General features: G+C 53.3%; 2 gene segments (V, D, J or C); one reads left to right on the plus strand and one right to left on the minus strand.

Moving 5' to 3' along the window:
• LOC135886365 (Ig heavy chain C region, membrane-bound form-like) overlaps positions 1-23,980 on the plus strand; it is an 89,480-nt gene that overhangs the window by 11,883 nt on the left and 53,617 nt on the right.
• LOC135886885 (immunoglobulin heavy constant gamma 3-like) lies at positions 1,146-17,944 on the minus strand. The segment is given in 7 exon segments: positions 1,146-1,229; positions 6,433-6,566; positions 10,944-11,276; positions 11,602-11,928; positions 14,441-14,767; positions 15,158-15,456; positions 17,887-17,944. Coding segments are annotated over 7 exon segments (1,562 nt in total).

Consider the following 23,980-nt stretch of genomic DNA (forward strand, 5'->3'; position numbering starts at 1 on the left):
GTGGTGGGAGCGCAAAAAAAAAAAAAAAAAAAAAGCGGCAGTGCCGCCCTAGGATTGGGCAGAATGCCGCCTCCAACAATCTGCCGCCCCAAGCACCTGCTGGCTCGGCTGGTGCCTGGAGCCGGCCCTGGGTCTGGTCAACCTGGACTCTGGTGAGGGAGAAGGGTCTCTCATTTGCTCCATTGTTTAACTTGCAACTTACACAGGAAGTTTGTGTTTTATCCAAAATAAAATGAGTTAATAATTGGTAACTGCATTTCAGGGTGGTTTTTGGGGATTTAACCAAGGAGAATGCTAGCCACTGTCCCCCGGGAAGTATATACGCATCTGTCCATCATACGTACACATCTTTCTTTCTTTCTTTCTTTCTTTCTTTCTTTCTTTCTTTCTTTCTTTCTTTTTCTCTCGCATGCCCCCCTATCTGATCAGTGGCTTTCCCTGCCCCAGAGATCTCCCCTTTCTGCCCCTCTGTCCCAGCCTGTATAGGCTGAGGGACGAAGCCCCAGCTCTCTGGGTTTGTAGCTAGGCCCCCTATCTTCCAAAGGGGCCAGTTCAGCGGGCACCCATCATTTTATTCTCCATGCCTGGAGGCTCCCCCTACAGACAGGACATGCCCCTCTGGAGGGTGTTAGGGGTCCCTGAAAGTCAGGGATGGAGGTTATGAATGAGATGGAGCCTGATTTGTATATTTATTTATTGTCACTCAGTGCATAGACCAAAAGTCACACACACACACCGCCCACAAAAATCTCAAAGAGCTAAATATGCAACATACAACATGACAGACACCACTCTGGCTATGGTCCTGCCCCTTTCCACTCTAGGGGGCGCTGGCTCTGATCCAGCCCAGAGCAGGGACTGTTGGGCTCAGGAGGGTGGGAAGTGGGAGAGGGGTTGTTTCCTCACTAGGGGCACTATTTCCCTGGACGATATGAGTTGTCTGGTCTCAACCAAGCTCCCAGCAGGGCAGCGTCCCCAGTGGCTGAGGGCTGATTAGGCCACGTGAGGTGAGGTCCTGTCTCCCCCCAGCAGGGTCTCCCAGGGGCACAGCGCTAGTGGGGGGCAGCTGTGGGACTCAGGGTGGTATCGCCAATGGAGCCGGGAGTCCCGGTCCCTTGTCTCTTGGCGGACGGGGGCAGCGGCCCCTACACCATGCGCTGGATCACGTTCTTGTACTCGGGGCCACGTGCCTCCTTCAGCTGCACCACGGTGGAGAAAAGCCACTTCACCTGCAGGGGACAGAGAGAGCAAAGGTGAGAGGGGTCAGTGCTGGGGGGAGCTGCTCTGTCTGTCTGTATCATTCCTTCCTGCTTTTATGCCTGTGTCTCATTCATTCAGTCTGTGTCTTATTCACCCATTCTTCCTTCTCCTTCATTCTTCTCTTCTTTCTTTCCCTTCCATGCTGCCCTCTGTGACGTTACTGACAGAAACTGTGACCGTACAGATCATTGTTGCAACCACTGTTAGGGCTGGTCTACACTGGGGGGGGATCGATCCAAGATACGCAACTTCAGCTACGCGAATAGCGTAGCTGAAGTTGAAGTATCTTGGATCGAATTACCTGGGGTCCAGACGGCGCGGAATGACGGCCGCGGCTGCCCCATCGACTGCGCTACCGCCACTCGCTCTGGTGGAGTTCCGGAGTCGACGGTGAGCGCGTTCGGGGATCGATATATCACGACTTAATGAGACGCGATATATCGATCCGGGATAAATCGATTGCTACCTGCCGATACAGCGGATAGTGAAGACGTACCCTTATATAGTTGCAGCAAATATTGTACAAAGGTTGTGGAGTGAGGTGTCTATGACAAGGTTATGATTTGCTGGTTATGATTGTGCTGTCTGTAAGTGTGTATCATTTTTGTAGTTGAAGTTATGAATATTGGCTCTGTACTTGTTTCTCAATGTGTTTTGATTCTAAGTAGCCTCAGTGAAAGATTTGGTCAGCTTCTTGAGAAAGGACGATTCTCAGTAAGTGCCCAATCAAGAAACACTTAACTGACAATGGACCTTGGGAGACGCCAATCCACATCTGAGCTTTCCTGGGAACATTCAAACTAACATGTAAACAATGGCATGGACCTGCAAACTGAGTCATGCATGGACATGTGACTTTCACATGTGACTCTAGACTCCATCTTGCTTCTGTTATTTACCACATTAAGAACAAAAGGGGTCCTTCCACGGGCAGAGAATATAAAAGGCCCTGAAAACCCCTCCATTTTGTCTTCAATCCTGCTTCATACTTCTGGAGGAACCTTGCTAGAAACTGAAGCTCTGAACAAAGGACTGAACGACCCATCCCAGCTGGGGATGTATTCCAGAGACTTGATTTGAACCTGCAGTTTATTCCATCACTGCTACAAGCCTGAACCAAGAAGTTTGCCATTACTCTCTGTCTCGCTGGTTTGGTGCCTTAGAAGTCGAGAAACCCCAGCCTTGGGCTGTAACTGCCCTGCTCTAAGCAATTTGTCCTGAATTGATACTCTCCGAAGTGTCCCACAAAAGGCAGCATCATTACAGTGGCGTAGTCATGCTGGGATCCACAGAACCAGGTCAATTAAGCTTTGGATCAGAACCCCACGCTATCCAAATGTGAATTTTGGTATTGAGAGTTGGGTTGGTTAAAGAGCAGTTGCAATGGGTGAGCAAAGAGCATATGAGGACCTTGACAAAAAAGCCCTGGAAGATTTGTGTTCAGAAAAAGGCAGGGCCGGCTCCAGCATTTTTACCGCCCCAAGCGGCAGAAAAAAAGAAAAGAAAAAAAAGAAAAAAAAAAGCCGCGATCGCTGCTCCGGGCCAATGGGAGCTGCTGGAAGCGGCGCGGGCCAAGGGACTTACCGGCCACCGCTTCCAGCAGCTCCAATTGGCCCGGATCAGCGATCCGCGGCCAGTGCAAGAGGGAAGGACTCCTGCCTCATACTGAGAAAGCAGGATGATCAGCAAGTTATTTTAAGTGCCTATACACAAATGCAAGAAGCCTGGGAAACAAGCAGGGAGAACTGGAAGTCCTGGCACAGACAAGGAACTATGATGTGATTGGAATAATAGAGACTTGGTGGCATAACTCACATGACTGGAGCACTGTCATGGATGGATATAAACTGCTCAGGAAGGACAGGCAGGGCAGAAAAGGTGGGGGAGTTGCATTGTATGTAAGAGAGGAGTATGACTGCTCAGAGCTCCGGTATGAAACTGCAGAAAAACCTGAGAGTCTCTGGATAAAGTTGAGAAGTGTGAGCAACAAGGGTGATGTTGTGGTGGGAGTCTGCTATAGACCACCAGACCAGGGGGATGAGGTGGACAAGGCTTTCTTCCGGCAACTAACAGAAGTTACTAGATCACAGGCCCTGATTCTCATGGGGAACTTCAATCACTCCGATATCTGATGGGAGAGAAATATAGTGGTGCACAGACAATCCAGGAAGTTTTTGGAAAGTGTAGGGGACAATTTCCTGGTGCAAATGCTGAAGGAACCAACTAGGGGCAGAGCTCTTCTTGACCTGCTGCTCACAAACAGGGAAGAATTAGTAGGGGAAGCAAAAGTGGATGGGAACCTGAGAGGCAGTGACGATGAGATGGTCGAGTTCAGGATCCTGACACAAGGAAGAAAGGGGAGCAGCAGAATATGGACCCTGGACTTCAGAAAAGCAGACTTTGACTCCCTCAGGGAACTGATGGGCAGGATCCCCTGGGAGAATAACATGAGGGGGAAAGGAGTCTAGGAGAGCTGGCTGTATTTTAAAGAATCTTTATTGAGGTTGAAGGAACAAACCATCCCGATGTGTAGAAAGAATAGTAAATATGGCAGGCGACCAGCTTGGCTTAGCAGTGAAATCCTTGCTGATCTTAAACACAAAAAAGAAGTGGAAGATTGGACAAATGACCAGGGAGGAGTATAAAAATATTGCTCAGGTGCGCAGGAGTGAAATCTTGAAGGCCAAATCACACTTGGAGTTGCAGCTAGCAAGAGATGTTAAGAGTAACAAGAAGGGTTTCTTCAGGTATGTTAGCAACAAGAAGAAAGTCAAGGAAAGTGGGGGCCCCTTACTGAATGAGGGAGGCAACCTAGTGACAGAGGATGTGGAAAAAGCTAATGTACTCAATGATTTTTTTGCCTCTGTCTTCACGAACAAGGTCAGCTCCCAGACTACTGCACTGGGCAGCAAGTCCCTTGGCCCGCGTTGCTTCCAGCAGCTCCCATTGGCCCGGAGCAGTGATCTGCGGCCAGTTGGAGCCGCGATCGGCCGGACCTGCGGATGGGGAAGGTAAAGAAACTGGCCCGGCCCCCCAGGGGCTTTCCCTACACAAGTGGCAACCCCTGTTTGAGATACCCTGGACTATAAGGTGGATAGAAAGCTGGCTAGATCGTCGGGCTCAACGGGTAGTGATCAATGACTCCATGTCTAGTTGGCAGCCGGTATCAAGCGGAGTGCCCCAAGGGTCGGTCCTGGGGCTGGTTTTGTTCAATATCTTAATTAATGGTCTGGAGGATGGCGTGGACTGCACCCTCAGCAAGTTTGCAGATGACACTAAACTGGGAGGAGTGGTAGATATGCTGGAGGGTAGGGATAGGATACAGAGGGACCTAGACAAATTAGAGGATTGGGCCAAAAGAAATCTGATGAGGTTCAACAAGGACAAGTGCAGAGTCGTGCACTTAGGATGGAAGAATCCCATGCACTGCTACAGACTAGGGACCGAGGGGCTAGACAGCAGTTCTGCAGAAAAGGACCTAGGGGTTACAGTGGACGAGAAGCTGGATATGAGTCAACAGTGTGCCCTTGTTGCTAAGAAGGTGTCAAGGCTGTATCCCCACTTTGAACTTTAGGGTACAAGTGTGGGGGCCTGCATGAAGACTTCTAAGCTTAACTACCAGCTTAGATCTGGTCCACTGCCACCATTCCCACAAGCTAATTCCCTTCCCTGGGAAGCTTTGAGAAACCTTTCACCAATTCCCTGGTGAATACAGATCCAAACCCCTTGGATCTTAAAACAAGGAGAAATTGATCCTTCCCCCCTCCTTCCTTTCACCAACTCCTGGTGAATTCAGATCCAAACCCCTTGGATCTTAAAACAAGGAGAAATCAATCAGGTTCTTAAAAAGAAGGCTTTTAATTAAAGAAAAAGGTAAAAATCATCTCTGTAAAATCAGTATGGAAAATAACTTTACAGGGTAATCAAACTTAAAGAGCTCAGAGGACCCCCCTCTAGTCTCAGGTTCAAAGTATAGCAAGCAAAGATAAACACTCTAGTAAAAGGTACATTTACAAGTTGAGAAAACAAAGTAAAACTAAGATGCCTTGCCTGGCTTTTTACTTTCAAGTTTGAAATATGAGAGACTTGTTTAGAAAGATGGGGAGAACCTGGATTGATGTCTGGTCCCTCTCAGTCCCAAGAGCGAACAACCCCTAAACAAAGAGCACAAACAAAAGCCTTCCCCCTCCCCAAGATTTGAAAGTATCTTGTCTCCTTATTGGTCCTTTGGGTCAGGTGTCAGCCAGGTTACCCGAGCTTCTTAACCCTTTACAGGTAAAAGGATTTTGGAGTCTCTGGCCAGGAGGGATTTTATAGTACTGTACACAGGAGAGCTGTTACCCTTCCCTTTATAGTTATGACAGAAGGCTAACGGCATTTTGGGCTGTATAAGTAGAGGCATTGCCAGCAGATCGAGGGATGTGATCATTCCCCTCTATTCAACATTGGTGAGGCCTCATCTGGAGTACTGTGTCCAGTTTTGGGCCCCACACTACAAGAAGGATGTGGAAAAATTGGAAAGAGTCCAGCAGAGGGCAAGAAAAATGATTAGGGGGTTGGAGCACATGATTTATGAGGAGAGGCTGAGGGAACAGGGATTGTTTAGTCTGCAGAAGAGAAGCATCAGGGGGGATTTGATAGCTGCTTTCAACTACCTGAAAGGGGGTTCTAAAGAGGATGGATCTAGACTGTTCTCAGTGATACCAGATGACAGAACAAGGAGTAATGGTCTCAAGTTGCAGTGGGGGAGGTTTAGGTTGGATATTAGGAAACACTATTTCACTAGGAGGCTGGTGAAGCACTGGAATGGGTTCCCTAGGGAAGTGGTGGAATCTCCTTCTTTACCGGTTTTTAAGGGCAGGCTTGATAAAGCCCTGGCTGGGATGATTTAGTTGGGGATTGGTCCTGCTTTGAGCAGGGGATTGGACTAGATGACCTCCTGAGGTCCCTTCTAACCCTTATATTCTATGAGGCTGGTTTGATGTGCCTTAGAAGTAGAGAAACCCCAGCCTTGGGCTGTAACTGCTCTTCTCTAAGCAATTTGTTCTGAACTGATACTCTCAGTAGTGTCCCACCAAAGGCAGCATCGTTACAAGAGGCACCATCATTACACCCTCTACTGTGCTAAACTTGTTCATTCCTTCATTCCTACATTCATTCTCTCTCTCTCACCTTGAACAGGGTCACGGTGGCGCTGTAGCACACACTCAAGAGGAAGAGGGTGATGAAGACCGAGATGGTGGACCAGAGGCCATCTAGCTCCTTGTCTCCGTCCTCACTGCAAAACTCACCTGACACGATCACCTCTGTTGGGGGGAGAGAAAGAGACATCAACTCCGACTCAGCCACTGTGACAGAGAGAGCTCAGACTGTGCGTTCAACACCAACCCGCCTATCCCCTTCTCTACCCATCCTTCCGTCCCTCCAGTCATCTATCTCTGGATACATCCATCCATCCCTGACCCCAAACCATCCATCATTCCATCCCTAGACACCCCCCTTCCATTCATCCATCTCTAGATGCATGCATCCATCTGCCCATCCCCATTCACCCCTCCATTCATCGATGACCACAAACCATCCATCCATCCATCAATCCCTAGAAACCTCCATCCATTCATCCATGCCTGCACCCATCCATCTGTAGATACTTCCATCCATCCATGACCACAATACACCTATCGATCCATCCATCAATCCATCAATCCATCACCTCCATCCATCCCTCCCTCCACCCATCCATCCATCCATGACCACAAACCATCCATCCCAATAAACCATCCATCCATCTCTATATACATCCATCCATCCATCCCCACTCACCCCTCCATTCATCCATGACCACAAACCATCTATTCATCCATCAATCCATGCCTAGAAACTTCCATCCATCCATCTATGCCTCTCTACTCCACTCCATCCATGACCACAAACTGCCCATCGATCCATCAGTCCATCCTTAGACACCTCCATCCATCCAACCATCCCTAGATGCACCCCTCCAGCCATCCATCTTTAGGTACATTCATCCATCCATCACTCCATCTGGGACACTTGGCATTGGTCACTGTCGGTAGACAGGATACTGGGCTGGATGGACCTTTGGTCTGACCCAGTATGGCCATTCTTATGTTCTTATGTTATCCATGACCACAAACCACCCAACCATCCATCCGTCCATCTCTAGACACCTCCATCCATCCCTAGACGCACCCCTCCATCCATCCACCCACCCCTGCCCGCTGTGATGAAATGAAGGATGCAGAGCCTCCCAGCTCTCATCTCACTCATCCCATGTGGCCCTACACCCTGGCACTGAAGCTTGGCCACCTGTTGAATTTCTCTGTGCCTTAGTTTCTCTGCCTGTGAAAGGTGGCTCAGGATCGCTCTGAGGTGTGCAAGGTCCCGGGATGCTGCCATGGTGGGGGTGGTCCCTAAAGACCAGGATGGATGGATTTCACACGTGTGCCTCTATGACCCTGCTCCCAATGTAATGAAACACCCAGGAGTCACTTCAGATGGAACGCAGCCACCTCTGGGCTGTTTATACCGGGCTGTCTTGCCCAGGTGCAGCCGGTAGTTGCCTCGGCTGAAGGATGTGGGGATTTTGAACACTGTCACTTTTATGAACAGAGCCACAAGTATTTTAAGGATGGGATCTAAGGATTCTCTCTGACATGAAAGATGCTGCTCCCTGAGCATGGCGCCCCCTACTGAGCCCCCTGCCCTAGCGATGTCTGGAGAACAGGTGCATGGATCTGTGTGGGTGCATGTTTGTCTCTCTGTGTTGTGTGTCTCTCTGTGTGTACAAACACAACAGCCCAGGTGGGAGGGTCCCTGGGTCATGCCATGTTACAGGTGTGTCCATCTGCCCTGGACTGAGCTCTCTCTCAGCCACCCCCCCACTCTCTTACTCTGTGTGCCCCTGCACTGCCCCAGGATAACAGCCCTAACACTGCCGCTGCAGGCTACCCACCCTTTAATGCCAGGTGTGAGCTCTGTGCTCGGCACTGGTGGGTTTGAGCCCTGCACTCGCCCATCCAGCCTTGGGGCTGATACACACATCGGGGGGGGGGAAGGTGTTTGAGTGAGGGGCTGGGTAGGAGATGGGGCATCTGCATCATCTGTCCCACCCCACTGCCTGGGCCCCCTATGTCACCAGAGCTAGTGAGACTTTAGGTGAGTCCCTGCTTAGTGTCTGCTCCAGATAACAGCTCTACTACTGCTGCTACTTTGAGGGGACTGAGCCCAGGAGCTGATCCCTGCTGTGGGGTGGTTCCTGTATGTTGTCCTATCTCCCCCTCCACAGCTGCCACTGAGGGTAAGGGGTGGAAGGAGACCCCTTAGCTTCCTAGCCAGCAGAGGAGTGTGTGTGGGGGTCAGGGTATTTTAATTACCTTCCCTCACTGTCTCTGTCTGGAAAATCCCCATGGGGTATCTGCTCCTCTCTGGGGTGGAAGGGGGTGTAGGGTAAATGCTGATCCTGATATGGTGCCCCTCTGGGTATGCATGGGTTATAGCCTAGAGAGGATCCCGCCTCAATGAGATGCCAGGGATGGCTTGGCCATCCACCGATCCACCTACCCACCCAGCCATCCCACTCTCCATCCATCCTTATCTCTAACCGTCCTCCATATCTTCCGTCCATCCATATAGATCTATACCCATCCATTCTCCTACCTCCCCATCCATCCATCCATCCATCCATCCATCCATCATCATCCCTAACCACCCATCCATTCATCCTCATCTTTCACTCACCATCTGTACCAGCCCATCCATCCAACCATCCATCCCGATCCATTCTCATCTTCCTATCACCATCCATCCATTCATCCTCACCCACATATTCCATCCACACATGCAACCCCATCCACTTATCTATCATCCCTTTATATATTACCCATCCCCGACCATCGATCACCATATGTCTCCATTAACACACTCAGCTGTCCATCCATCCATTGCCATATTCACCCATCCATTCATCCTCATCTATCTATCACTGACCATCTGTACCAGCCCATCCATCTGTTCGTCCATCCCCATCCATTCTCATTTCCTATCACCATCCATCCCCATCGGTACTGATCTACTAGCACATGCACCCACCCATCCATCCATCCATCCATCCATCCATCCCCATCTCTAGCAATCCATCTATCGCAGTCCATCTATGGCCATCCATTTATCCATCCCTTCATCCTTCGGAATTGGTACCCCTCCAACCTTCACCATAGATTTATCTATCCATCCCCATCCACTTATCCATTGGCACCGCACCTGCGAACCATCCAACCATCGTTCCCTCAGTGCACCGCAGTCTAGTGGGACTGGGTGGGACTCTCAGAACACCTGCGTTCTGTTTCTAGCTCGGTAACGGATGTGACCTTGGGCAGGTCCCTTCCCCTCTTGCTGGCTCTGTTTCTTCTCCCTCTTTCTCTATTTAGGTGTGAGCCCTTTGTCACAGGGACTGTCTCCCACGGTGTCTGTGCCATACCCAGCCCAACAGGGCCCTATCTGAGTTGGGGGTGGAGGTGCTACTTTAATCCAAGTAATAATCTCTCTCTCTCTCTCTCCTTCTGTCTGTGATATCTGTTGGTCTATGAGTCCTTCCCTCTGAAGTATGTATGTATCCATCTAACCATCTCTCTGAACACCTGGCCTTCCAACAGAGCTGGGCTTGGATATGGGCTCTGCAGTATGTATATGTGTAACTGTCCATCTACCCCCCCGTCTCCATCACTGCTTCCATGGTGTGTATGTACCCATCCTTCCTTCCTATGGCACGAACCCTTCCTTTCTTCCATGGCATCTATCCATGTATCTACCCATCCTCCCTTCCATGGCTTCAACCCATCCTTCCTTCCATGGCATCTACCCTTGTATCAACCCATCCTTCCTTCCGTGGCTTCTACCCATGTATCTACCCATCCTGCCTTCCTATGGCACCTACCCATCCTTACTTCCATGGCATTAACCCATCCTCCCTTCCATGGCTTCAACCCATCCTTCTTTCCATGGCATCTACCCATGTATAAACCCATCCTTCCTTCCTATGCCACCTACCCATCCTTCCTTCCTATGGCACGAACCCTTCCTTTCTTCCGTGGCATCTACCCATGTATCTCCCATCCTTCCTTCCATGCCATCTATCCATGTATCTCCCATCCTTCCTTCCATGCCATCTATCCATGTATCTCCCATCCTTCCTTCCATGGCTTCAACCCATCCTTCCTTCCATGGCATCTACCCTTGTATCAACCCATCCTTCCTTCCGTGGCTTCTACCCATGTATCTACCCATCCTTCCTTCCTATGGCACGAACCCGTCCTTTCTTCCATGGCATCTACCCATGTATCTACCCATTCTTCCTTCCATGGCATCTACCCGTGTATCTCCCCATCCATCCATGGTATATATGTATCCACCCATACAGGATCTGGGAATTGGCAGCCCCAGCATTGTAGCATCTCGGTTTCTCCCAGCCTGCAACCTGGGACCTCGTCCACCTTGGGCGACCCACAGATTTCACCCAGTGACACCAGAATTAAGAGACCCGGGTGTGAGCTCAGACTAGTTCCATTTATTCACTTGTTGTCATTGAGGGAACAGAGATTATTTACAGGAAGGTGTACTGGACAGTGCTAGCAGTGGGGCTGGGAGGAGCTGTCTTCATTTACCGGAGACTTTGCTGACACTGCGTTGGGTGAACTTCAACGAGAGGGCTTCGTGGATGACCATGCAGGTGTAGATGTCCCCGCTGTTCCAGCTGGCCTTGCTGACTTTCAGCTTGCTGTAGAGGAAGAAGTTCAAGTTGCCGGTTCCGTCCTTGAGTGGCGGGGTGGTGATGTATTCCAAGCTCTCATTGGGTTTGTGGTTCTTCATCCACTGCACCGAGATGTTCTCGGGGAAGAAGCCCCGCACCAGGCAGGTGAGGCTGACGGAGTCTTCGGACCTTCTCAGCTCCTCGTTGTGGGGGCTCAGGAGGTAGATGCCTGGGCCAGAGCGCCTGCCTTGGGTGGGTGGGGACGGAGGACACAGGGGAGCCATGCACATCACTCAGCAGGGGCCACGCGGGGAGAAGGATGGTGTGGATGTGCGTGGGGGTAGGAACATCCCCTCTCTCCTCCAGGATGGAGGGGCTGTGGACAGGGAGCTGGTAGTCCTGGAGTGCAGGATGGGGATAGGATGGTCTCCATCACACTTGGGGACGCAAAGGGACCCAGGGCCAGGATCCCAGGTTGTTGGGGGTTGGGTCTTCCCCTTAAGGAGCATCCCTCCCTGCTGGGGACTGGGATAGGGGAGACTCTCCCCTTAGGGACCCTGTTCTCCTCCTACCTGGCTTCTTGGAGATCGATTTGAGGAGGGACGAGGGCAGGTCCGAGTGCTCCACTTTGCAGGTGAAGGTCTCTCCGACTTCCCAGTTGCGGGTGAAGATGGGCATGGAGCTGAAGGCGGTGAAGGTGCCGTTGGAGTGGTTAGTGAGGGTCAGGGGATCAGGGACAATGGACCCTGGCTTGTCGCGGGACCAGACCACCTGGAGGCTGGAGTTGCTAGGCAGGTTGACCACCAGACACATGAGCATGGGGCTCTGGGCCATGTACAGGGTGGCGGGAGATGGGGTCACCAGGAAGACCTGGATGTTGCTGGGAGACGTCGTTTCTTCTGGGGACAGGAGAGCGTTGGTCAGCCTCTAGGCCTGGTCTCCCCTGGCAAGCCCATCCCAGTCTCCCCCCGCACTACTCTCTCCCCTCGAGCCCAGCCTGGTGTCCCCCTCCCCAGAGGCAGATTTACAGTAAATCACAGGGTGCCCTGGCATGGGGCACCCCAATGACAGGGGGCCCAGGGCCGGGCAGCTATGGGGGCAGAAGCTTGGTCCTGCCGAGTGGCGGATTTAGAGTGAGTGGGGCCCTGTCCTCAGCTTCATTTTTGGGACCCCCCTGGGACCCAGCCAAGAAAAAGAACAGTCTGTCTTATCTGCCCCGCCCCCATTTTTCATTCTTGGTTTCTTCATCCTCCTCCTATAAATAATAGCAAGTAAATGAAAATAAAGTGAGGTACCTTGATTGTTTTTGTAGTCTAACTTATATTTTTGGTGTGTGAGGGGGGTGCAGGAGTCAGGCCTGGGGGTGCAGGGTCTGGGAGGGAGTTAGGGTGCAGGAGCAGGCTGGGGGTTGGGGTGCAGGGTCTGGCCAGGAATTAGGATGCGGGAGGGGGCTCAGAGTTGGGGCAGGGGATTTGGGTGTGGAGCGCTTACCTGGGGCAGCTCCATTTGGTGTGAGGGGTGCAGGTGGGAATGTGGCAGGGTGCAGGAGTCAGGGCAGGGGGTTGGAGCGGTATGTCTAGGGGGATTGTGGGGACCAAGCTTCTGCCCCTGCAGCTGCCCGGCCCTGGGGCCCCCTGTGGTTGGGGGGCCCCGTTTCACTGTAAAACCAGGTCTGGTCCTTCCGGCTCCTGGGGCTCCTGCTGCAGGCTCCGCCCCCACCGGCAGCTAAGCTCCCCCTTTCCCTGCCATTTCCCTGAGCGTGCCATGTTCCCACCCAGGGCCGGCTCTAGACACCAGCGTCCCAAGTATGTGGTTGGGGCGGCACTTCTGAAGGGGCGGCATTCCGGCCTTTGGGGGTGGCTCTTTTCAAGGGGCGGCACTCTGTTTTTGTTTTTGTTTTGCTTCGGCGGCGGCAAAAAAACCTGGAGCCGGCCCTGTTCCCACCCCTCCCTCGCAGTGCTGGCCCCACCCCCGAACAGCTGTTTGCCGGTGCTCAGGTCGCTCCTGGAGGGAGGAGGCGGGGGCGGGGCCATGGGGAAGAGGGTGGAATCGGGGCAGGGCAGAGCAAAGGCAGGGCCCAGGCCCTACCCCTACACATATCCCCCCAGCCTTCTGCTGTGAGCTGCTCGGGGCAGGGGGCTGGGGTGGGCAGGGGGCTGGGAGCACCCCCACGACCCCAGCCCACACTCCAGCCCCCTGCCTTGACTCCTGCACCCCCCCACATCCCCACCCCCACTGTGAGCAGTAACTGGGAGCTCCTGCACTCCCCCACATTCCCACATGCACCCCTCGCACCAAATGGAGCTGCCTCAGATAAGCGCTCCACACCCCAACCTCCTGCCCCAACCCCAAGCCCACTCCTGCACCCTAACTCCCTCCCAGACCCTGCATCCCCAGTCTTGACTCCTGCACCCCCCTCACACACCCCCAGGCCTCTGCCATCCCTGACTCCTGCAACCCCCCACTTCCCTCTGCCCCTCACACCCCCCCAGACCCCTGTCCTCCCTGACTCCTGCACCCCCTCACACACCCCAGCCCCCTTCCTTCGAAGACTCCTGCACCCCCACACATACCCAGCCCCCCATCCCATGCCCAGACTACTGCACCCCCCCACAGTCCCACCTGCACCCCTCACAGCAAATGGGAGCTGCCCCAGGTACGTGCTCCACACCCCAACCTCCTGCCCCAAACCTGAGCCCCCTCCCTCCCCCTAACTCCTGGCCAGACCCTGCACCCCCAGCCCTGACTCCTGCATCCCCTCACACACCCTGCCCCCCCTGACTCCAGCACCCCCCCACATCCCCACCTGCATTCCTTGCACCAAATGGAGCTGTCCCAGGTACGCGCTCCACACCCCAATCCCCTGCCCCAGCCCTGAGCCCCCTCCCTCCCCCTAATTCCTGGCGAGACCCTGCACCCCAACCCCCAGCCTGCTCCTGCACCCTAACTCCCTCCCATACCCTGCACCCCCAGCCCTGAGCCCCCTTCTGCACCCTAAGTCCTGGCCAGACCCCGCACCCCAACGTTTCTTTACATCTTTTTTATAAAGCGCTCTTATCCAAAGCGCTTTACAAGAGTTAGCTAATGGTATAAACAATATTTGGAAAGATCATTAAGTGGTCTGCGAAGACCCTCAGCGATTTTCAAGTGGTCTGTGGAAAAATAAGTTAGACTACAAGAACAATCAAGGTACCTCACTTTATTTCCATTTACTTGCTATTACTTACAGGAGGAGGATGAAGAAAACAAGAATGAAAAACAGGGGCGGGGGCAGATAAGAGAGAATGTTCTTTTTCTCGGCTGGGCCCCAAGGTGGGACCCCAAAAATGAAACTGAGCATAGGGCCCCAGTAACTCTAAATCCACCACTGCCCCTCAACTTCCTAGGCAGCCTAGCCCTGGGGAACGTCACCTTCGCACTTGCGGGCGTGGTCCTGCTTTGTGGTGGCGGTGCCCGGGTGGGACACCTGGCAGGTGTACGTCTTCCCCTCCAGCCACTCGTCCTGGGAGACACTGGCATTGCTGCGGGTGCTGAAGGTGCGGCCGTCGGCATCCTTCTTGGGAGGGGCGGTGTCACTAGGAAGTAGCCTGGGCTCGCCGTCCACCAGCCATTCCACCGTCAAAGTCTCGGGGTAGAAGCCGGAGATGAAGCACAGCAGCTGGATGGCACCTGGCTTGGTGGTGCAGGAGGAGTGGAGGACGTGCACCTCGGGGGCGTGGGGTTCAATGGGGATGGGCTCTGGGAGAAGGGTGACAGGGGTTAGTTGTTGTACAGACCCCTCCTGAACCCCCCGCCCTGCTATCTGCAGCACAGGGCTCCCTACTGAGCCCTCTTCCCCTTTCCCTGTATTGCAGCATCCATCGCTTCTCTTGGCGTGGTGTCTCTTTTCATCCCTCCACCCTTCGGTTCATGGTCTCTCTCTCTCCACACCCAACACTATCTACCTGTCCCCATCCACTCCCATCTCTCTGTGGTGTCGCTCTCCACCCACCCACCCACCGCAGCGACTCCATCAGCTCACTGCACTAGCAGGCTCCCATCCTCTCTCCCTGCAGCAGTCACCAGAGCAGGGACCTGAGAGACCCCAACCCCTCCCTCCCCCCCCGGGCTGCGCCGCGCCGTCCCTACTTGGGATTTCCTTGGAGATGCTGGAGCTGGTGGGCCGGTGCTGTACGGTGCATGTATAGGTGTCAGACTCCCAGCTGCTGGCCGGGACGGTGACCTGGCTGCTGAGTGAGTAGAGGCCGCTGGAAGATTTCAGTATGGAGGGATAGGTCTTCACGCCCGAGGAGCCGACGTTTGGGCTCCACGTCACAGTGACTGGCTCGGGGAAGTATCCTTTGGCCAGGCAGCCGAAGGTGACCTGGGACGTTGTGACTTCGCCGGTGCAGGAGGTCGGGGGAAGAGAGATGGGGCCGTGGGGCTAACTGCAAAGGGAGAGAGAGCGAGGCCATAAGACACAGCCCCTACCGAGCTCCTGCCCGCTCCGTGCAGCACAGGCCCTAGCATGGCACTGGGGCCAGCACTCAATGCCGGGGGAGAGCGTCCCCTAGCGGAGCCCCACTCTGCTCCATTCAGCACAGCACAGTTTGTGGTGAGACTATTGACAGTTGCAAGGTCTTATTAATGCCTGTGTGTAAGTGGGTGCCTGAGATAGGCTGCCCCCCAACTTCCAGGTTGTGTCACAGACTGACCAGGACCAGGGCCCCCAATTCACTTGGTGCTAAACAGACCCAGTCTGTGATCGGGGGCCTCATTACACCGGATGCTGCAGAGAGACACAATGACAGACAGTCCCTACCCCACAGAACTTACAGGCCAAATAGGCAAGATAAAGGAAGTGTCAGAGGGGAAACTGAGGCAGAGAGCAAGGAAGGGACCTTGTCACAGCAGGTCAGTGGCACAGCCAGGTAGAGAACCCAGGAATTAGGTGCTGAAGTGCCGAAGTGGCAGAGAAATTCCCCTTGGAGAAATCACAGCGTCTGCAGCTAGAAAACAACCGCAGTTTTTGACCAAGGAACTGAACTGGGGGGACACTTCTGGGCTCTCCAAAGAAGTGTCGTACCACTTACATTTGGTCTTCAGGTCTCCAGCTGAAGACATGCAGATGTAATTCTAACAATTTTAGCTTGGGTACGAATATTAAATGTTATATTCTCATTAGGCTCCTAGGTTCATTGCTAACATCACCAGCTCCTAGTGGCCAATTTGCAATTCTGTAGCTCAAACACACGTGGTTATATGTCCTGGGAACTCACTTGAGACACCAGTAGGAAAGACGGACTGTCCAATTCAACCCGGGACATATGGGCCCTTTGGGTTAGAGTTCAGGTTATAATTATACATAGGGGAGGAGGATTAAGGGTTAGCGGTTAGGGTTAGGTGCTGGGGTTAAGGGCTATAGGTTGCAGGGATAGAATTAAGGGCGATGGTTTTAATGGTTTGGGTCAAATACCTTTCCACTTTCAAGTTCAATATTTTACATGTTGTGATTCAATTTCTAGCCAATTTTTCAGCCATTCAACCAACAGATATCAACCGGTTCTGCTGCCATTTCCCAGAGGGAGTTAGTGAGACTCTTGGGTCCTATCCCAAGGGGTCAGTTTGCCACGATGACTCATAATTCTGATGCTGGGCTGCTTGATACCCAACTGGAGACACGGAAACCCTGTTGCTCAGAGGGTCAAGGTGGGGAGGTTCGGGTTAGAGCTGGGGTTATGGTTAGGGGTATAATTGGTGGTTAGTACTTGTATCACAGTGGTCTAGAAAACCCAATCTAGGACCAGGGACCCGTAGCGCCAGGGGAATTACAGAGAAATAACAATGAGGTCTCTACTGATCCCAGGACTGTTGCAGCCTAAGCAATCTAAAGTCAGGGTTCGGGGGCTAATGTGGGGACGTTAGGGTTAGGGGTTGGGTTTGACGAGAGGGTCAGAGTTGGGAGTCAGAGTTAGGGAGTAGGGGCTAGAGAACCGGGCTTAAGGATGAGGATAGGACTATAGGGAAAGGGCGAGGATTAAGGTATTGGGGTTAAGGAATGGGTGCATCTGTCAGGGGTTAGGACGCTGGGGTTAGGGTCATGGTTAGGAAGCTTCCCTCCGCCAAACCCAGTAGTCAACTGGTTATAACCACCCCTAGCTCACGACCTTTCTAGCCAGATTCCCACTCAAGAAACCACTCAGATTCTAACCAACTGGGATGAAGATTTTCTGGACACTTTCCCAAACTCTACGGAAGAAATCTCCCAAGAATTCAGCTGCCCAATTTCTAGATGCCCAAACTTGAGGTGCCTTGGGGAGCACTTACCGGGGTCTGCATCTCCAGTGGGCTTTAGCTGGAGACGTCAGAGCTCGTCCCCCCGGAAAGGAAGCCCAACGTGTCTCCAGCTGAGCGTGCCGCAAAAACGGGGCCAGCTCAACTCTAAGGCCAAGTTAGGAACCTGAGCTCTGAGCTGTCGCCTCTGAGCTGCCAGTTCCGTCCAGCCCCAGGCAGCCGAGCTCACCTCTAGCTGTGCTGGGAAGCCCCATGCTGGGCTCTCAGCACGGACCATGAGCGCAGAGCTGGTGGAGGGAGGCAGGGCCGGCTCAGAGAGACGTGTTCCTGCACTCGCTGAGTTCAGGGGTTTACCTCCGACAAGGGACATGCCAAAGGGGAAATCTGTGCCTCAGGTTAGACAGTTTTTGGTTGGAGACAATTAAATCCCCTTAGAAACAATTCAGCTCCTCCCCTGAACGTCTAGTTGCAGCCCCCCAACCCTGAGCACCCCACGTCTGCTAATGGTCCTGAGTCCTGACCCCCATCCTCCTGCTAGCCCAGCCCTGCCTCCCCCAGCTCTGCCAGTGCCCCTCACTCCCTACCTGTAGCCCCCTGCTGTCCCAGCTCTGGCTCCCCCCCAACTCTGCCGATGCCCCCCATTACCGACTTGGAGCACCCTGCCAGCCCAGCCCTGGCTTCCTCCCAACTCTTATAGTATCCCTCACTCCCAACCTTCAGCCTCCTGCTATCCCAGCCCTGGGCTCCCCCGACCAGCCCTGTCTGTGCCCCTCAGTCCTGAGCTGCAACCCGTTCTAGCCCAGCCCTGGGCTCCCCCAACAGTTCTGCTGGTGCCCCTCACTCCCGACCTGAAGCCCTGTAGGCTCACTGCCATCAGTTCTTTCAAAGCTGTTATCCCAGCTTATAGGTGGAGTGTGAGATAAGCACCTCTGTTCCCCCGTCTCTGCCTGGGGGGCATAGCCTGGCCTGTGTTACCCGTCCTGGCCTCCGCAGCATATCCAAGCTGTGCAGGGGAGCCATGTGCTGCACCCTGCCCTGGTATCGGGTCCACACAGGGGGACGAACCCCACTGCCCTTCATAGGTCAGAACAGAGCACAACACTCCTGGCTTCCAGCCCCCGGCTCTAATGACTAGACCCCACTCCCCTCCCAGAGCTGGGGATGGGAATCCAGGCGTCTTGCTCCCCTCTCTAGCACACTCTCCACCCCATTTATCTCTGATAGGGTTAAAACACCCTCTGCGACATGTGACAAGCCAATAGCAGCCACTTTCCTGTGATAGACTCACCAAATCACCGGCCATGTTGGGTCGTGGCCCAGCACTGTAGACCGGGGGGTTCTGTCTGGGAGTCCAGCTCTGCTTTGTGTCTGTCGCGTAGCTCTTCTGAGGTATCTTTGCCTGTCAGACATCCCCTCTCCTCCCCCCCGATGGAAGTCAAGATAATTATAGCTTGAGAACAAGAGATGACGCCCTCTGGGGAGCTTTCACTGTTACAGCTGGTGAGAAGGTCTGAAAAGTGGACAGGTGGGTGAGTGCAGGGGTCTAAAACTGGGGTGAAAAAACAACCTCGGTGTGACTTTCACTTGTGTAAACTTCCCCTTTCAGCTTGTGTTGTTTGTTTGTTTGTTGGTAGGTTTTCCCCAGAAATTCAGTTATGAAGGCTGCAGACCTCAGAAAAGATTGAGGCCTCCTGGGGCATCTTTTTGAGAACCTGCCGAGGCTGAAGAAGGAGATTTTACGGCTGTCCTGGAACTGGGGATAGAACCCAGGAGTCCTGACTCCCACCCACCCAGGATGGATAGATTGATAGTGGGCATGTATGGGGCTAGATAGATGTCCCGTACATAGTTGCAGACAAGTATCATGTCTCCCTTCTAGCATATTTTCTTTCTTTTAACGTCTCCTGGGAGTTTGTCTTTATTATACAAAGGGTCTCTTCTCGTCCTTGCTCCTGTGAAGGTGGTGAGAAGTAGTTGGGTGGTTCCTTGCACCATGACTGGTGGTGGAATGTCCACTGCAATTTGACGTGTTTAGAACTCATCGATTGGTGGAGTTTCAGGGCACAAGAAGGGATCACTGTGACGGGGGGGGTCTCCTCCTGCAGCCTGCCCGGTCTCTCCTGGCAGGGAACCCTCTGTCTCTGGCCCTGGACAGGAACTCCTGCCAAGAGCACAGATCGGAGCTCCCTGCTGTGCCCACTCAGCTCCTTGGCTTAACGAAGAAGCCTCTCTAACCGTCCCGTTTGTCTCATCCCCAGCTCCTCACTGCCTGGTGGAGGACCACGGCATCTATGTTGAAGGAGGAGAGGAGGAATCTGACTGTCTCTGGACACCTGTTGTCTTCATTGCTCTCTTCCTGCTCAGCCTGTTGTACAGCCCCGGCGTCACGCTGGCTAAGGTAATAGCCACAGCTACCTTCATGGTCACGCTTCACTGCTTATAGCAATAACCAGTGCTCAGTAATCTATCCCCCCATCAGCCACCAACCATCCTCGGTAACTAATCAGTCACCCACATTCATTGATGAAATTCAATAAGGAGAAATGCAAGGTATTCCACTTAGGAACGAACAACCAGTAGCACACATACAGAATGGGAAATGACTGCCTAGGAGGGAGTACTGCAGAAAGGGATCTGGGGGTCATAGTGGATCACAAGCTAAATATTAGTCAACAATGTAATAGTGTCAGAAAAAAAGCAAAATCAGGGATGCATTAGCAGGAGTGTTGTAAGCAAGACACAAGAAGTAATTCTTCCAATCTACTCTGCACTGATTAGGCCTCAACTGGAGTCTTGTGTCCAGTTCTGGGCTCCACATTTCAGGAAAGATGTGGAAAAGTTGGAGAAAGGCCATAGGAGAGCAACAAAAATCATTTAATTGTTTGAAAACATGAGCTGTGAGGGAAGATTGAAAGAACTGGGTTTGTTTAGTCTGGGGTAGCCGGGGCGGGGGAATGACATGATAACATTTTTGAAATACATAAAAGGTTGTTACAAAAAGGAGGGTGAAAAATTGTACTCGTTATCCTCTAAGGATAGGACAAGAAGCAATGGGCTTAGATTGCAGCAAGGCCGGTTTAGGTTGGACATTGGAAAAAAACTTCCTAACTGTCAGGCTGGGTAAATACTGGAACAAATTGCCGAGGGAGGTTGTGGAGCCTCCATTGTTGGAGGTTTTTAGGAACATGTTAGACAAATACCTGTCAGGGATGGACTAGTTATTACTTAGTCCGGCCTCACGGCAGGAGATGGGACTAGGTGACCTCTCGAGGTCTCTCCCTGTCACATATGTCTATGATTCTATGGTTGTCAGAGGCTAAAACCAAAGTCAGGAATTAGAGCCCAGGTTTAGGAACAGGTTACCTGGAGAGAGGACAGCCTGGGTCCAGCACAGGAGCCGGGCTGGAGCCAGACAGGAGCAGGGCTGGACCGAGACGGGAACAAGGCAGGAGCTGGAACAATCCGACACAGCCGCTATCACAGCCCTGGGGAAATACTTTGGGCAACTGCTTAAATTCTGCTGGGTTTATGAGCCGGTCTGCTGACTCTGCCCAGCAATCAGGGCGGAGCCGATCAGGCAGCTACAGGCCAGGTGCGCGCGTCAGGTCGCCTGGGACTGGCTCTGCTGCTAGCCCTGATTCCTGACAGTGCCCAACGATCAATCAGAGATAATCAGGAATGATTACTTGTTAATAATCCACCACCCGTCATCACTAATTAAGGAGCTCCCATCAAGGTTGATTCGGCAGTGATCAATAAATGAGAATCAACAGTCTATTATCAGTTTGAATAATTTATCACTGAGAAATCAGTAATCAGGGATTGGCTATCTCTGGTCAGTACCTAGTGATCTGTAATTAATGCTGAATAGCCATTAATTTGCAATGAATTATCAATAATCAACACTGACAGATCAGTAATTAATGTTAAACAATCAAGGCTCAAGCATGAACCATCAATAAGGTGCTAGTAATTATCAACTGATAATAATCACTTATCAATAATCAGCAATTAATGATCAATGACCAGAAATGAATGATCACTAATTAAGAAGCAAGAACAAATGTTCACGGAGCAAGGATCAATGAACATCTATCACTAACCACTCCACCATGATCATTAAGGATCAGTCGTGGGGCCCAGATGCACAAAGGCCCATAGGAGCCTGTGAAGCCAGTTCTGTGGCAGGGACATGGTGCAAGGGGCCTGGAACCCGAAGCAGAATCGGCTTAGACAGTTGTGGCCAGGGCCGGCTTTAGGAAGTGCGGGGCCCAATTCGAACATTTTCGGCGGGGACTCGGCAGGGATGACATAAAAAAAAAAATGTAAAAAAAAAGCCTTTCATTTCTTCCATGTATTATTTATTTTCCATAACTATATAAATAATAAAATTATATATTATGTACATTGCGTCATATATGCTGTTGATCGGTTATTAATGAGCTCCGTTTCACATGTGTGGGTCCCTGCCACTCCCTGAGGTGGTGTGCACATGTGTGGGTCCCAGCTGCTCCCTGCCCCCCTCATTGAAGCAGGTGTGCAGGGTTACTGCCCTGGGAACTGCAGGGCACCAGTGGACATGGGGCTGGCTGGAGGCAGAGCAGGGGCTGACTGGAGGTAGGGTCTGGCTGCAGGCAGGGCAAGGGGTGCGGGGCTGGCTGGAGACAGGGGTGTGTGGGGCTGGCTGGCTTCAGGCAGGGGGGTGCGGCAGGGGTTGGCTGGAGACAGGGCAGGAGGTGCAGGGCTGGCTGCAGGCAGGACAGGGGGTGCAGGGCTGGTGTGGGCAGCGGTGTGTGCGGGGCTGGCTGGCTTCAGGCAGGACCGCAGGGGGGTGCGGCAGGGGTTGGCTGGAGACAGGGCAAGGGGTGCGGCAGGGGCTGGCTGTGGATAGGGGGTGCAGGGCTGGCTGCAGGCAGGGCATGGGGGCAGGGCTGGTGCAGGCAGGACAGGGGGTGCGGGGCTGGTGCAGGCAGGGGGTGCAGCAGAGGCAGCTGGAGCCCCGCCCCTTTAAATAGCCCCTGAGCCCCCCGCTATCCCAGGGCTCTGGGGGCTATTTAAAGGGCCCGGGGCTCCCCTGCTTCTACCGCCTGGCCCTTTAAATAGCCGAGGGAGCCCTGGGGAAGCAGCGGGGCTCCGGCGACTATTTAAAGGGCCGGGGCGGTAGAAGCAACAGGAGCTCTGGACTTTTTAAATAGCCCCAGAGCCCTGCAGCCGCTACCCCAGGGCTCCAGCAGTGGGGCTCTGGTGGCAATTTAAAGGGCCTGGGGCTCCAGCCCCTGCTGGGAGCCCCAGGCCCTTTAAATTGCCCCTGGGGAAGCCGAGCCACCCCGGTACGGCACACTGGCTCTTGCCGGTACACCGTACCGGGGCTTGGGCGCGGGGCCCTCTTCGGCACAGGGCCCGATTCAGGGGAATTGGTTGAATCGGCCTAAAGCCGGCCCTGGCTGTGGCTCCCCAGGGAGTTGGTGTGCGGCACCTGCTGGGCAGTGGCCGTTCCCTGAGGCGGTTTGACAAGGCTGGTGTCTCTGTCTGGAAGTTGAGCTCCAGCTCCACCCAGACATCCTGGCAGGACGCAGACGTGGCTGGGCGAGGTCCGTGGCCCGTGCTACGCAGCAGGACAGGCTGGATGGTCCCAATGGTCCCTTCTGGCCTTGCTCTCCCAGCGTAGGATGCTGGGTGTGAGCCCAACGCCGGGTCAGGGCCGGCTCCAGGCACCAGCTTACCAAGCAGGTGCTTGGGGCGGCCACTCCGGAGAGGGGCGGCACCTCCAGCTGTTCGGCGGCAATTCGGCGGAGGGTCCCTCACTCCCGCTCGGAGCGAAGGACCTCCCGCCGAATTGCCGCCGCAGATCGCGATTGCGGCTTTTTTTTTGTTTTTTGTTTTTGTTTGGCTGCTTGGGGCGGCCAAAACCCTGGAGCCGGCCCTGCGCCGGGTCCAACGGTACCGGCTGAACCCCTCTGCTCTCTGTGTCCCACAGGTGCGGTGAGTGCCCGGCTCCGGGCTCCTAGGAGGTGGCCAGCACTGCTTCATCCTCTTCATTCCCTCCCTCCATCTTCAGCCCTCCTGGGCTCCTGCCCTCTCTCCGGACACCTGGAGGGACCATGTTCCACGGCAGCTGAGAGGGCGCGACAACGGCCGCTGAAGGGTCTGAGCTCAGCAGAGCCCAGAGCAGGGAGGGCAGAGTCCTTCCCCGGACGTCCCCAGGGGGCAGCCCACGCTGGAGCTTGAACTCAGCCCTATGCCCCTCAATCCTCCACCCCCGTCCCATGGCAGGGACTGGATTTCCTTATGCGTGTGTGTGTGCGTAGGTCTGTAGTGTCCTGAGGTCTGGTCAACTTGGACTCTGGCGAAGGAGAAACGTCTCTCATTTGCTCCATTGTTTAACTTGCAACTTGCACAGGAAGTTTGTGTTTGATGCAAAATAAAATGAGTTAATAATTTGTGTGACGGTACCTCCCATAAGACTTTATGGAAATATGCTCAGAATGTGTTTTATGCTACATATGCCATGTAACATATCTCCGTAAAGGTTATGATCTACTGAATGTATTAATCCTATTTGTATCATTTTTGTATTCGATGTTATGAATGTTGGCTGTGTACTGGCTTGATTTCTAAATAACCTTAGGCCTTGGCTACACTTGCAGCTGTACAGCGCTGTGAGGTAAACCTGTCTTC

Source organism: Emys orbicularis, chromosome 12, assembly GCF_028017835.1.
Source record: "Emys orbicularis isolate rEmyOrb1 chromosome 12, rEmyOrb1.hap1, whole genome shotgun sequence".
Classification (NCBI taxonomy): Eukaryota; Metazoa; Chordata; order Testudines; family Emydidae; genus Emys; species Emys orbicularis.